Below are 15,912 nucleotides of genomic sequence, written 5' to 3' on the forward strand. Positions count from 1 at the left end.
GCCAGGCTACCCTGACTTTCCATTCCACTCCGAGAGAAAAAAAAAAATAAAGTGCCCCCAGTCAGCTCCAGTTTGGATTTGGAAATTAAACAGAAGTGCAAGCTGATGGTCTCTGCTACCTTAAGAGTCTTAGTCTTCAATGATGCCATGTTCAGGTACCATTTTAACATGCTCAGCTTCGACTCAGCAGGGGTGCTTTGGAAGGCATGGGGATCTCCACATAAGCTTGGGGCAGCTCTAAATATTCATGGCTTCCCACTGAAGATTCCCCACTACTTCAGTGCTCTAAGAAATGTTTCAACTGTGCAGACGGAAATGTGGCTGCCAGCAGCACGTCTTTTACTCAGCCATACCACCAGGCTTCTGGTGTTTCCTGCTCAACCACAGCTATTCTGACTTCTCCATCAACACCACAGGAAATGGATCATATACACTACTTACTGGATTTAAACCATCTTGCCCAAGCCATAAATTATCATCAAAAGGACAAGACAAATATATGTCAGAACCTTCCACCTCCCAGAGGGAAGCACTTCTTAGAAATTGGTAGCAACCTACTTTGCAAGAAATAAAGCCAAGAGCACATGCAAAAATTATGTGATGAAACTTTCGTTTTTCCCAGTGATTTGAAATCCTGTATTTTAATCATTAACATTTTACTGTTACACACAGCATTCAGCATAAAATCTTAAGCTTAAACAAAAAAAAAAAAAAATCCACGTGGCGTGGTACATCCAAATCTGTGTGGTCTAGCCTCCACGTGAACTTACCAGTGAAGTGTGTGCTGCTCCCTTTGCCTGTTGCCAAATTGTGAATATTCATTCCATGGCTGGGACTCATGCTAGGACTACTGAATGACCGTGGGCTAACAGGGTAACTGTCTTGAGATTTTGGACTGTGGCCTCCCAAACACCGCACTTCACTGTCTGTACCATTCACCATCTCTATGAACTGACGCACCCTAAACAAAAGGCAAAAAGTTAAGCTAATAAAACCATTTACACATTTCAAATTACCAACGATAGCAATGATTTTATTTTAGTGTTAAATATAGAACAAGTCTGACTCAACAAAATGCTGAATGTCAGTAACCCAATCGTCAATAAGCTCTGGAGCATTCCACCAAAAATACACAATTACAAATTTGTGAGGGAGCAGAACAGGAATATTATCCTTGGAGGACAGCCTTTGTCACTAAGTCCTCAAAGTCTAGAGATTTAAACTGTATTTCCTTGTTCTAACTGTTTTCTTTTATTGGCAGGGGCAAGGTTATCTCTTCAGAAAGATATGTCATTATGTTGTCATGTCTGTCATTTCTCTCAAAGTAAACGAGAACAGAGTTTGACTGGAACATTAAGCATTAAAGGGTAACTCTTAACATTAAACACCTGCACTAGAAAATAGTCTGAAAAGCAAACTCCCATACAAACCTTCCCTTTAGAGGCTGTTGCTCTTTGTCAATTTCATTTTAGATAAGGAGGTTTTACTGTGGACTTTAAGGAAGCTCAGAACTCCTGCTTTATGCTTAAGGCTTCAGTAGCCTCAATAGAACAGGCAAAATTTAGGAAGACAGACTGAGAAAAACATAACATAAAATTGATGCTATTGAGTGAAGTCTTTCATCAAAATGTTCACATTTTGTGAATTCTGTGATAAGTCTGGAGTACTATCACGTGAATTCTGTTCAGCACTTGAGCATGATAGACTTCAAACACATTCCCAGTTACTGAACTGAACATAAAATTAAAGTGCTTTGTTCTTAGAGGTGATAATGCATTTTTTCCACATTCAAACACTGCAATGTGATACAAAATTCTGGAGAACAGCACAGCTGGCAAGTAAAAATGCCAGAATGAAGGTGACTATTGTGTGCCTGGAAAGCCAAGAGAACTCTTTGGGATTATGGTATTTCCACAGTTTTAGCCAGAGGTTTCTAGTAAAGTGGCTTGGAATGAAGCAGCTCATTTAAATTGGTATTTAAAGTCAGTCACCCCTTTGGAGCATAAGACTAACTTATGCTGTCAGGATTCTTAACCTTCTTGAACGTGCTACTATATGAGTTTCCATTTTAAGTTTTACTTGACACCCAAATGAGCGTCAAGTCTACAGGGAGATGTGAATTACGCTGCAAACCAGGACCTCGATGACAAAACCTAGTTAAACATGTAGCAAATAAGAAGAGCATAAAAAAGTGAAATATACACATTTTCTAAAAAGCGCTGCTTAACTTTGTATAAATTTTTGTGAAAGCTTTAAATGAGTAACTGTCTTGTCTCAGAAGGTACTGTGCCATCTATAAACACACATCTGTATAATTTGAAGACTCACTTTAATGCAAATAAGAGATTAGGATTTCTTTCTAGTAAACTTGGATACAACTGTTGTGTTGTTTCAATGGCTTCTCCCATTCTTCCTGCTAAAACCAATTTCTGAATTCCTGTTCACCAAAAAACAAATAAGAGATTAGGATTTTTTTCTAGTAAACTTGGATACAGCTGTTATGTTGTTTCAATGGGTTCTCCATTCATCCTGCCAAAACCAATTTCTGAATTTCTGTTCAACAAAACTAACATCAGTTAAATGGACAGCTTATGGATTAATACATGTACATTAACGATTAAAAGACACTGTAACCATCAATCAACAAGATTTTTTTTCCTTTCAGAAAAAAAAAAAATAGTGCAAACAAAGATCATGTTTCCATAAAATGTTCAACAGCAAAGTTTAAGAACTGCACTCCACCTACATGTATCTAAATGAGAACTCAGTATTTTTATTTATTGCCAGCATCCAACTGCTTTATAGTCAGACAGTGGATTTAGAGCTAGAATAAGACTGCAGACACTCTTCTGTGAGTTATTTCTCATTTTCACAACTTTATAAATAAGCACATTTCACATTACTGTCACTCAAGAACATCCAAATTGCATTGCACTCCTACAGGTTCAATTTTGACTAAGAAAAACAAAAATTTAGTCTCTTTCACCTACAACACATACTTCCAATCAAACAACAGTTGAGTAAAATCTTTCACAAAGGTCCTTGCTTTAGCTGATGCTTCTGTGGCTGTAACTTGGCTCAAGTTGCAAACAGCCTCCCAGCTCTCTTCACCAACAGAGAAACTGATCCAAATGTAAAAAAAAAACGCAACAAATGTGTTGTTTTACAACCAAAGCAGTTTCCTCATGTGGTATGTCATACAGTAACACAAATGCTGATGGTCACAGAGCAGGGATTTAAATGGAAGGGGAAGGCACTGTTCCATCAGGCTGCCAAACAGCACTGGCATGGCAAGTTAGAAATTAACTGCTTAGTTGTCCTTGTCCTCTTCCCCTCACATCTGTAAGCAGGAAAACTCAAGTTTCATTTAATTTACAAAACATTCTCTAAACTCAATCCCTTTTCACAGTTCAGATAAGAATATAAATGCTTGTCAAGACTAAGTTTTATATTCCTGTTTGTGACTAACCATTAGCTCTCACAAACACTCAGAGACATTACACACACTTGTTTCAGACATATCACAACTTTCCATTCAAGAGAAAAGACAACAGATAATTTACCACATTCTGCTACATCAAACAAGTTACAAAGTATTACTGTGCAGATTTTTCATACCCAGCTGCTCATACATGTGTAACATTAGATGACAGCAAAGAACTGTGCTATGGAGTAGTGCTGCAAGCAAATTCTACAACACTGCTTAAGAGAAAGCTTTATGTAATATCTGTTTAAGGAAGGAAAAAAGGGATGCAACATGCTTTCCAGCCTTACTTTGTCTGTTCTTAATGGAAGCTAATTCTTCTAGCACTGTCTGGTCTGTGGATCTGGCGAATGCCTCTGCTGTTGCACAGTATCCATGGTGAACTAAGTAAGATGATACCATTCTAAAAATAAACAAAAACAAAACTCAGAAATACTCATTAAATACAAGTAAGAAACCAAGAACTCTGTAAAAACCTTTTGATAAAATAACCTGACTGAATTGAAAAATTCAGCTTGAAATGCAGAGATTTCTACACAAGTCAGACAAAAGTAATTCAGTTAAGAGTCAGTATATTCTTCAAAACACTGCACAGAAAAATAATTATTAAAAATAATAAATGCATAACTTTATTATGATGAATTTTAATAGCAATTATTTATGACCCAAAGGCAGGGTCAGTTCAAATATTAACTGCTAATCAAGCTGGCTTTTTTTTCTCATTACCACCAACTGAAGTGAAATTGCTGCACATTAAGTTTTTGTTTTCACTGAAAAAAAAAAAAATGCAAAGTCACAGCCACCATTTTTCCAAGAAACACTACTGATACACAACTAAACCTGGCATGCCAAAGGCTGAGAATGCAAAGGGAAATTTCCAGAGCCCAGAATATTAAAACTGCCCATTACAACCACAGCAACTTTCCTACAAACTCCCCAATCCATACTAGATAGGTCAAATTAGATCAGAAGTCTTACACTCATCATTATAAGGTCCAAATTATTAGTGACACAGAAACTCTGCCACAAAATCTGTTCATGCTCCCTTTTACACTGTTATCAAACCTGGTAACAAAATTACTTGTACTATTTTTTCATCTTATCTATCACTTTTTGCACAAGACAACAGATAGAATGCTCTAAAGATCTCTGAAATTGTGCAACTAACAACTTTTTAAAAAATTAATAATATTACAAGTCTTACTTCTGAATCATTGTTTGCCACTCTCCTTCCCGATCTCCTATTGGAAATCTGTCAATCTGTGCTTGAATTTTGGTTCTCCACTCTCGCATATAGTCTTCAATATCAAATACAAATGGGTGTTGTCCAAAATTAGCATCCACAACCTCTCCTGGTGTTTGAAGCCCTACTGTAGGGTACAAGTTTGGCTGCAAGAAATATTTTAGTTAGTTTTTGACACTTGCCCTAAAATCCCCACTGTTGTGGGTTTGGTTTTTTTTTTTCCATCTCTAGCAATAACCTCACTGCTTCTAGTAGTGTGCTCCAGCAGTAAAAGCAGCTTCAGCCAATACAGCAATACAGTGACTGACTAATTTTATTCCCAGTGCTCATAATTTTTTTTTCATTTGGAAAAAGAAAATCTTATTGACATTCTAGTCAGAAAATATGCTTTTTTAACTGTGCTACGTGTTACAACTTTTGGGTTCAATTTCATGAAATATTAAGCAACAATTTTTGATGATTTTTAAAGACCAGTTTTTTTCTTTTAAAAGAGAACAGAACTTAAACTTACAAAGTGGGCCATTTTCCTTTTAGGGTGAAATACTTAAAACATCACTGAATTTTAGTGGTAAGAAGAACTGACAGGAGATAGAAAACTCAATAGCCTCAAAGTCCAATTGTACTGCCTAACAAAAACTGTAACAATGCATTGAAGTTTTCGTGAATTCCTGGACTTGTATCTAGGAAAATACTTTAACAGCATTTCTTATTGTCTCAGTTTAATTTTCTGCTTAGAAATTAGGTCCCCATGCAAATTTAAAATACGCCAAATATGAGAAAGGTACAATCTGCCTGGGATAAAGGCAATTTTCTTAAATGCAATGAGCATTTCCGCAATGGCAAAGCAATCAATTGTGTGAATGGGATTTTGCTGCTAGGGTCTTTTGTGGGTGTATCATGCCTGTATCACTAATATAGGGAACCCATGCCAGTTTTAAGAAAAGCACACTTTAATTGACTCTAAAGCTACAAGACTTCAGATATGTGCAGCTTAAAAAAAATTGATACATTTGATTCTATGAAGCAAAGATCATGAAAATCAGGCATCAAGAATGAGTTACAATGAAAATATCTCAAGCAGCCATCCACCCTGTTGGTGTTTTAATACAGCTCTGACTTTGTATGAAAGGCTTGAATGTGCCAAAGCATGTAATAACTATTTGCATGTATTATTATTCTGCTAAAAAAAAAAAAAAAACTGAAAAGGAAAACTTCTTGTTAGGATTGGTGTAAAACCAAAACACTTTCTCCTTCAATTAAAAAATCACCACTGAAATCATGATGAGAAATATCTAATATTAAATTGGCTACTAAGATTATCATTGTGATTCCATCAAGCATAGAGTAAATGCTAGTCTGATCTGAAACATCTGTGTAAAGACAGAAAGGAAAACTGTTTGAAAATGCACTTATCTTACCGGTAAATCTGTGAAAGCGATGCCTGTAATAAAGAGAAAATTAAGATTAATTTCCATGTGTCTGGATTCTAGCCTCATTTTCTTAAATGTATCATTACCTGTTCAGAAATCTCACTCAAACCATCTCAAAAATAAGCTAAGTATGGTGAAATCCATGATGCTTATGCACAATTCACGTTTTCTAAATAATAAATGGTGGTATCTGGCAAAAAGTAATCATCATTCAAAAATACTTGAATTGCCCTTAATTTTTTTCAAAATAGGTTATAAGATTTAGCAAATCATTCAGATAGGCAGATTAGAAAGTCTGAAAGTTCTAATTACATACTAAATTTAGAGAAGAAAGGTAAGGATATCCGAAAATACTTTTTCACTTGCATGTCACGATGCTGCAACATCAAGATTTAATGGTATATTTTTTTGTTTGCTATTACTTTTATTCATACTCACTCACAATTTTTACACAAGCAGCACATGTCTATAATACTCCAAACCAGCCTGCAAATGTTTCACTCCAATCCACACCCTCATGCTTTGTTTTTCAAACAGAACAGCTTAATATCTTGTTACATAATTACAAGCATCCATCTACCTGTAAAACGAAGGGAGTGATTTTGCTGTCTCAGGATTAGAGAAAAATAGGACCTCTATACACTTCAGGAACTCCAGGCAATTTTGGGGGGTGGGAAGCTTTCAGTTAAAAAAAAAAAAATCAGTAATCTCCTTCTGACAGCCAAATAATAACAGTATTTCAGAATTTCCTTTATTGTTGCTAGTGGGTTTTTTTGTTTTAATGCGGAATTATTCAAATCCACTTATGCCTTCAAACTTCAACTTATTTTGTACCACCATCTTTTCAAATTTAAGACAAAAAGAAAAGCTTTTAACCTTTTGTCCTAAATTCCATCCCTGTTTTCAATCTCTACTCTTCACCAGGATTTCAAACCTCAAGAGCATCTGGATTCCTTACCCACATCTTTTGAGACAGAAGAATGACATACTGAGTGAATCTGTTTCCTTTGTTTCCTCCCATCATATCTCAAAGCTATAATTTTATTACCCTATCTTTTTCCAAGTTATATCATTTTTTCTATTTGGCAATTTTTTCATCCAACTTGCTCTTTTCCAAAATGGAGGCTGTAGGCATGACAAATAAATGATGACTAAGTGATATGTAGGTGCTGGGGTCTTGGGGGGTGGGTGCAGGATTTGGTTGGGGCTTTTTTTCAACCCAGGATTTCACACTTGCATGAGAATTACTTAGCCCTTTCTGCAGCATCGAATTCCAAGCTGAGCCAGAGACTTCCTATATTCTAGACCATATACATGGGCCCAGAGAAGAAACATAAATGTCCTCCAAGTCACAAATGTACAGGAATTCTGGACAACTAGCAGCTGCAACAACTGAGACAGACAAAATTTCTGATTTTTTTCCACTCAACACAGAATCAATTTTCGTATGTCAGAAGCTAAAGCTAGCAAAGTCCATGACAGCAGAACAGCTGTCAGGTTTCCTTCTGAAATCCATAAAGTGTTTGTCAGACTCAGTCTATGACAGATGACATTTTATTAGCCTCCCCTCACCTATGCCACTCTGGTCTCCTCTAAAAACAGATTTTAATCTTTTGCACTGTTGTTTCACAGTAGGCCTAATCCAGTCAGCTTTATGTTTTCCACTGAAAAGGAGGGTTCTGGTCTTGCCTTCCTAGCTCGCTCACACTTTCATGTGACCATAAGGGTAGTGAGAACACTCCTGTCTCTTTAGTTGATCACATGATCCAACTTCCCTGCAGGCACAGTGTGAATGTTTCAAACAGGGAATAGGGTAACACTGCTTTTCTCAGCTTTAACCCAGTTAAAGATTAGGGCAAACACAAGCCCATTACCTTCCATTTGGACCTATCCTGCAACAGGATGCCAAAAGAAACACAGTGCATGCTTCAAGTGTCCAACTGCCCTAGGTCTCAAAGTATACAGACTCATTCAATTTAGAAGGAATATTAAATCATGAAAGAATATAATCACAGAAATGATTACATGGAATTGACCTCAGGAGGAGACTTCTAGGCCCTCCTTTGAGTAGAGGCAGGAAAACTCCCAAGTCAGATGTGTTTGCTCAAGACCTGAGCAAACAAACTGTCAGTCTTGTTCAGGGAGGCTAGAAAAGAATTTAAACCACATCCTTCCCCCTTTTTCCAAACCTACTTTGTGTTTGCCAATGTAAGAAAACAGAACAGCAACCCTCTCCTTTACTTATCACATTTCTACCCATCACAGAAACCTTGTTCTTCTTTAAGCTTTATCCCTTCAAAGTTCCTACTCCCCTCAGCATAATTCCAAGATCTCTTCCCAAGCCCCCACTCCTTTCTTAATGCAGGAAGTAATTTTTTTTCTTCTTTCTTTACACTATCTTGATTCATTAAATTACATTAAGTAAATGAAATAGATATTCCATAAAAAATTTTAACTCCACCCACTCCTGACATCTTCAAATTCAAAAATTGTCTTGCAGTGTTGCCTAATACTAGAATTTACTGTATGAGTTTAATGGACTTAATTTTAGCTCAACTTTTATGATTTATGGCTTTAGCCCAACTATGAATGACTCCAGACTGGGAATCCAAAAGACACTGTTCTCCAACATATACTCAAAATAGCATGCATCCAGTGTAAGGTTTTAGTGAAGGCTGAGTGTTGCCCCTACAGCAGCAAGGAATTTTAGCTATATCCATTCTCCGGACCTTCAGTTCTTTTATTATGTATTACTTTATGACCATCAAGCACTATTTGTGGATTTAGTAATGGAGTTCATTAATGCAGATCTTGTGGAATGAGATGCTATATGATGAATCCTCCTGAATTCACAAGGAAAGTTAGTGCTAATGGCACAGAACAAATTCTTTTCCCCAGTTCTTTAATTACTTCATAGACTATCAAACTACCAAAAGCACTATTCAAACCCTTTGCTCCTGATGTGAAGAGGGCTTCCTATTCACAACAGACTTAAAGACATAATGCTGTCATGAAAGGCAGCATTTCTCCATACCCAGGCTGTGTCCATTCTTGGTGTAGAAGCAGGTGTTATTGATAAGGTTGACACAACAACCAATGACATCACCCGTAGTAAACGTTGGGCCGTAAGGTTGTCCCGTTCCAGAGGAACAGAATGAATGTCCATCGTCTCCATGGTAACCATATGAATGTTTATCCCAACCTAGAGGACAAAAGCATTTGCAATTTATTCATTTTCTTTATTATTAAATAAATTGAAAACTGTGCTAAGTTGGTATATTCTAGCCAGGTTAATACAGCTAATTACTACACTCAGCTTTCTGCTTTCTAATATTTCTTATCTAGGAAAGCCACTGTGTAATCTTTAAAATGACAACTTCTTTTATCAGAACGGCTGAATAAGTAATTGCATTTGTAGTATGTAACAGGTAATGCAAATTCAGATAACACATTTTTCTCTTCACGCAAACATACAATATTACCAACACCAAAAATGTAATCCGCTACAATGCTGAAATTCAAAAAGCTATATACAGATCTGACATGTCCCAGTAAAGCAGTGAAGATTCTCCTGTTCTCCCTTTCATTTTGTGAAACTATTGCTACCATATGTCATAATCAGATTCTTCCTGGCTACAAACCAAACAGGCATCTCTGGGGAAACATATTTCTAGTCCTGATTATTCTCAATGACTATTCAGCAGCAAGCAGCCTCTGCATAATAAGAGAATCTCCAGACTAAAGTGTAACTAGCTATGCTGCCCCTGAAAATAAAAATACATTTTAAATAAAAGGAAAAAAAAATTAGCAATACAGGTGAAAATCAGAGCCAAGAGCTAATCATTATGCATGCAAATATGGTACTGATTGTGCAGGTGAAGAAGCTGTAGAATCTTTAAGAAGCTTCATACTGTTACACTATTCAATGAAATTCACAACAAACAATCTTGGTCTGTGCTCTTTTATAAATACCTATCTACACTCTGTGCAAGTCAGTACTGAACCTCTTCTGTCAAGCTGCTGCCTAGCAGGTTAATTTGGAAGTATTTTCCACACTTAGACCCTAATCTTTATCATCAGCAGCTTCAGCTGGTACCATATTAAGCATTTCTCAGTAAATTAAAGACAACCCCAAATTATTGCTGTTACATTGATTAGTAGTATCTTTGATAATTACAGCATCCTAAATCATACTTAAACTTAATGCCACCCACTAATAATTCATCAGCCTTAGGGGGGCTCACAGTGTAACAGGGACTTGCAGTCATCATATGAATCTCTACCAGAGCATTTTGGGTAAGAAAGTTAAAACTCGAAAGCAAGAAAATGCAGATACTCAAAGGTCAATTCAACATGGTTTTATATTTTGGTAATTACAAGGAATTCAGTTGGTTGGTTTTGGATGGATATTTTTTACACATTTAAAGATCTGTTAGAAACTCAGTCTTTTATGTATACACACACAAAACTTTCTTAAGTACTATTCACATATGCTACAGAGAATTGTTAACTAGACAGTGTCCCTGACCATGCAGGTCAATGGAACAGTCACAACATAAAACTAGGCTCTTACTATGAAGGCTGTAAAGCTAAAAGTATAGAAAAGTGACAGAAGGAGAGTTCCCTCCATGTTTGAAAGAAAGTTTTTACCATAGCAGTTAATTTTTATTGCTAGAAATCCAGTGTACAGAGCATGGAAATCTATAGCTTTATTTTTATCAGGACACATGATGAAAATTTTAAACTGTATTTGTTTGCTAAAAAGTATCTGCATAATGTTAAAAATAACAGTAAGAGCTGACAGAAGTAGTACAGGAGTAAATGTACAGTAAAAGTTAAAACTTTTCAGCTGCAAGTGTTACATAACTCCAGTAACAGATACAACACAGAGGTGTCATGCTACACTCTATTGCTTACCAAAGCTGAAGCATATTTTAAAAAGCAATGTAAGTAACTGAAACATACCTGGTAGTCTGTTCATGTTCACACCCTGTGCCGAAAGCCCAATTCCCATGTAACTAAAAAATGAAAGAAGAAATGCATCCGTCTCTTACAAAAATACATATGTATGTGGAACATTGCCAAGAAACACTATGCTGACTAATCATCTACCAACTAAGCTACTGAGAGGTCATTTAATAGTGGCGTAAGAAAACAGGATTCCCAGTATATATGGTTTTATATGGACAGATCTTGTCGCCGAAGAAGGTAAGAACATCTTTCTTTTCTTTTTGGCATCCTGGGTTGTTGATGGAGAAGAATGGTATTAGCTAAAATGTTTAAAGCATGAACCAAGGAAGCCAAAGGTCATAGCTTATTTCCAAAGTAGGGGTACAGCCACACACATAGCAATTTCATAATCTTCAACATACCTAATGATGTTCTGCAGACAAACTGGAATGAATAATTTCATAAAATACATGCAACACTGCATTCCTTTAGCAGCAAAAGGCAACCTTGCACGGTACATATGAAAAAAATCACACTGAAACATTAAAGGCCTGGATTGTAGAGCAGAATGTTAACTCGAGAAATTTACCAGCGATGGCACTCAGCTGTTTCTAATCTGATGGCAAACTTTAAAGAGGGAAAAATATTTGTACTACACTAACCGGTAATCTGAAATACAGTCCAAAAGCCAGCTTTACAAAAAAGTGGTTTTAATAAAGTCAGTGTCGAGTAAAATTGTTAACAATTTAATAGCAAATTCTAGGAAGTTGAAATGAAGAATTTCCTCATCCCTAAATAACACTATTAGAAGTTAGCAAAATCAATTTTGCTTGTTTCTTAGGCAAAACTAATACCATTACCAAGACAACAGGAATACAAAAAGACAAACAGCAAAATGAAGAACTAGGCTTTCACCATTGTGAAATAAAGCAACCCCCCTCCAACAATGAAAGCAAGCATCCAAAAATCACCTAAACCTACATTTACTTATTATCAAATAATTCAAAATATTTTTACACTAGTTCACATGCGTTAACAAGAATTTGCTATGCAATAATAAACTGAATGAAAACAAAATATTTACCTGTGGCAATCTGGAAAGTTTAAGTCAACAAACATGACCTTTGTATTCCCGTCTTATAAAATGAAATTTTTAAGCAACTATTCCACTTAGAAGTGCAGGTTAATCTGCTATTTAAAATGCTTTTGACACAGAATGAAACTGAGCAGAACATCTCAGAAGTGACATGCTTAATTATGTATGGGGGTTTCTGCTTTTTCTGTGAATCACTTCCAACAGTTATGTTACCCAATTCTATGTTTGATACTTAAAAAAGCCCTCCTCTGATAATTTCTCATGTATAAATAATACCATCTTCCTCTCCTCCAAATATATCAGCATGAAATGGAACCTCAGAACCATATATAGCAGATATTACATTTAAAAATACTGATGAGCTGAAGCAAAGGGCAACAAACAAAAGGATCAGCCTTTGCTGCATTGCTGAATACATTACTGAGGCACCACTGCAACAGCAGATTCAACAAAACAATTCTAAATGAAAAGCAACAAGTGGAAAGTACTCGATTTTGTCTTAAATAATAAAGGCAGGGTTGTTATTAGCATAGTCTAGGGTCTGACACATGAAGGATACTCATGTGAAGACTGAAAATCTCTTGTTCATTAAAGAAAGGATGTTTACTTTTAAAAACAATTTTAGATAACTTGAAATCCACTGACTGCAAAAAGCCTAATTTTAAAAATGCAAGCAAGGTTTTGTTTCAGTATTTTTATAGTAACAAGACTAAGGTTACACAAAAATTTAAAATATTAGATGGAAGATCATTGTCTAGGCAACATTTTGATATCACCACTGTTTTCTTCCTCAGATATCCCAACTTCCAGCCCTCCTCAGTAACAGCTGTAAACACAGACAAACTGTATTTAATACAGCTGGGAACAAGGAATTTTTACCCACTGGTAGTGACTGGAAAGCACTAGGCACTAACACCATCTCAGGAAGAAGACAGATGTTAACAATATGTATTTTTCCCTGGGATTCACTTCCAACTACTCAAAATGTTAACACCATTTTGTGAAGGAGACTTGCTATTAATAAAAACCGAAGTTAGATAAAAACATTGCAACTAATTAATAAATTTACTATAGACATCTTTCACAAGACAAAAGGAATGTCTACAACTTATGGCTTGAAGTGAGCAAAATCAAAGGCTCACCATTAAACTAATTTATTATTGTTTATAGTTGAGAGGTAATCTCATGTTCAATTAGATTAGTATAATATAAATTGATGGGGAAAACAGTACCATGACAGGCTTTAAATGCTCTAAAAATTATTATCAGGAGTTGTATTTATGCCAAACCACTATATGAAACTTTCTTACCTTTTCCTCACACCTATAACCTTCACAGACTGGAACTGACTTTTTTGTTTGTTTTTTTTAGGACACTTAATCCTTGTTCCAGTCAAGAGTCAGGGCTTGCAAGAAGACTTGCTTTAGTGGGAGGAAATACATAAACTGTCCTCCCGTTTGTTGTTTTAAGTTCATATTTCATGCATATCAGGATCAGAAGAAGAGTGGCAGAACTACATATTTAAGTTTTCCTCCCTTAGTTTATGACAAAAATGATGGGCAGCACAACAAGCAGCCCAGGTGCAATGCAGGCCCAGAATGTTCTAAGTCTGTTCATGATGCACTTCTTGCTGTCCTGTCACACTAATAGGTTTGGTCTAGGAGACCAAAGTGGACCTGTTCTTCCTGTCTGTAGCTGTGTCAGCCATTAAGAGCTGTCCTTGGAAAGTGGAGGTTTCAGCACCACTAAGCAGCACCCTCAGTCCCCTTCCAAAAATGGACCTGACACAGAGTGGCTTCAGAGACCAGAGGAGGGTGAACAATGGTGGTGTGGTTCTGATGCTGCCTCTTCTCAGTACCTGAGGACTGTCCCTCCACCCTAGCTCCCTACCCAGACACATCCCTGGCTGCTGCAGTGGGAAGATCATTTATCCAGGCAAATGGCACAAAGTGGCCTGGTGCCTGTTTTATTAAGCAGCCCATCTTTTTGCGCAATTTCAGTCCCACTGGCTGCTACTCATCACCTCATTAACATGCTCAACTCTTACAGGATCTCATAAAATAACGAACAAGCACTCATGGAACACATGAAATCAACCCATGAGAGTCTGAAATAAGAAGACTATAGCTGGAAAATAATTTAAAGTGCAGGCAAATTGGTATTAAGGACCAAGAAAACAAGTGTATTTTACAAACACTTGTTTTTTCACTTCAAATTGTATTTATTCTTGTTCCAGTCCAGTTCAATTAAGATATAGGTTACCATTTTAGTGTCTCAGCACATTTTCTAGTTTATATTTCGCAAGCATATAGAAACTTCAGGAACACCACAAAACTACAGAATTTAAAATTCACTGAAGATTAAGTTTTTTTACCACAAAGCAAAAGAGAAAATGTCAAAAAAAAAAAAAAGGCATTATGATAACTATTTTTTTCCTGTAACACATACTGAAAAGCCTAGGCTTCTCTGCAGAGAAACATTTAAGAAGTAGAAAGCTCACAATAACTATTTTCTCCTCAAGCATCTTTCCAGTCAAAAAACCAAATGTACATTTTTGCTGGAGCCTAAAGTTTCTACTTGGATGCCTGAATAGACTAATTGTGAGAAATAAAAAGAGCCAGAGCCAAATAAAAGGAAAAAACAGCAGAGATGATACAGAACTGCAGATGCTAAAAGATCAAGAAATTAACAAAACCCAGAAAGAGACAGAACTCTGATTTTTATTTATAACTGTTCCATTCGATCTTGTAGCCACTAAGTTGAAGGTATATGGAAGATCTTTCAATATGAAAGCTGATAAAAATCAGAACTCAGATTAATTATATCCTATCCTGCTCACTCCATAAAGAGGAATCTCAAAAACTATACCCCTACTACAGAAATTTCACATGCTATCTGCTTAGAGTCAAATTCCTTCTGACTTCCATTGTGCCAACATATGCTACTGAAAACATTATAACCTGGGGGAACTGTTCCGTGATGCTTCAAAAAACAACTCTTTTGGTGTTGCAGAAAGTAAGTAATCAACATGGTACCTTATTCCCTACATGGTATCCACTTAAAGGAAGCAACTTCAACCATACAGCATTACAAACCTAAGTTACCATCCTATCTGTAGGGAACCTTAGACAAAACACTAACAGATATTTTCAGCCATAAATAAGGCAACTGAAAACACCCTAATGTTTCAAATGCATTGATTATTAAGAGAAGTAGAAGTAACACTGAAAAAAGAATATAAGCTATATAATAGGTATAGTTTATTTTATCATTATGTTTGTATCTCGGAAAGAGGACAAGGAGAAAAAAATACATCATCTGTAGGAATTTAAAGACTCAATGAACTTCTACGGGGCCCTTGCAACTGACTTCCAATGACATAAAAGGTTTGAATGTTCTCCCATAGTTTTCTACACTGCCTTCGCTGACACTATGAGGCCAGAAATAAGGCACATTAAAAAGGTACCTACATTTTTCTTCAATATACTTACTCAGCATTAAAATTTTGTAGAAATGTGCTAATTCAAGTCCCTTATTGTCTGCACGATCACAATAAGAAATGAGATGTTAATCTATTTAAATGTTTCAAAATATGCCATAGACAGTCTGAGTCTTTAATTTCAAATTGAAAACAAGTTAAATTTTACGGAGTATTTCCAAGGAAACAGTATTTTGAACATAATAAACCCAGGTTTCAGACTAATGCAGT

The 15,912-nt window shown here is 36.1% G+C and overlaps 1 protein-coding gene across 1 annotated transcript in view; it reads right to left on the reverse strand.

The window, feature by feature from the left end:
• The window catches only part of RANBP9 (RAN binding protein 9), a 38,341-nt gene that overhangs the window by 7,229 nt on the left and 15,200 nt on the right, over window positions 1-15,912 (reverse strand). The window contains exons 3-9 of the mRNA XM_053988551.1: window positions 11,123-11,175; window positions 9,192-9,359; window positions 6,146-6,168; window positions 4,689-4,873; window positions 3,775-3,887; window positions 2,329-2,437; window positions 771-961 (exon numbers count right to left, since the gene is read on the reverse strand). Of these exons, the coding sequence (XP_053844526.1) occupies window positions 771-961; window positions 2,329-2,437; window positions 3,775-3,887; window positions 4,689-4,873; window positions 6,146-6,168; window positions 9,192-9,359; window positions 11,123-11,175 (842 nt within the window). The remainder of the gene's footprint in view (window positions 1-770; window positions 962-2,328; window positions 2,438-3,774; window positions 3,888-4,688; window positions 4,874-6,145; window positions 6,169-9,191; window positions 9,360-11,122; window positions 11,176-15,912) is intronic.

This window comes from Vidua macroura, chromosome 1, assembly GCF_024509145.1.
Source record: "Vidua macroura isolate BioBank_ID:100142 chromosome 1, ASM2450914v1, whole genome shotgun sequence".
Classification (NCBI taxonomy): Eukaryota; Metazoa; Chordata; class Aves; order Passeriformes; family Viduidae; genus Vidua; species Vidua macroura.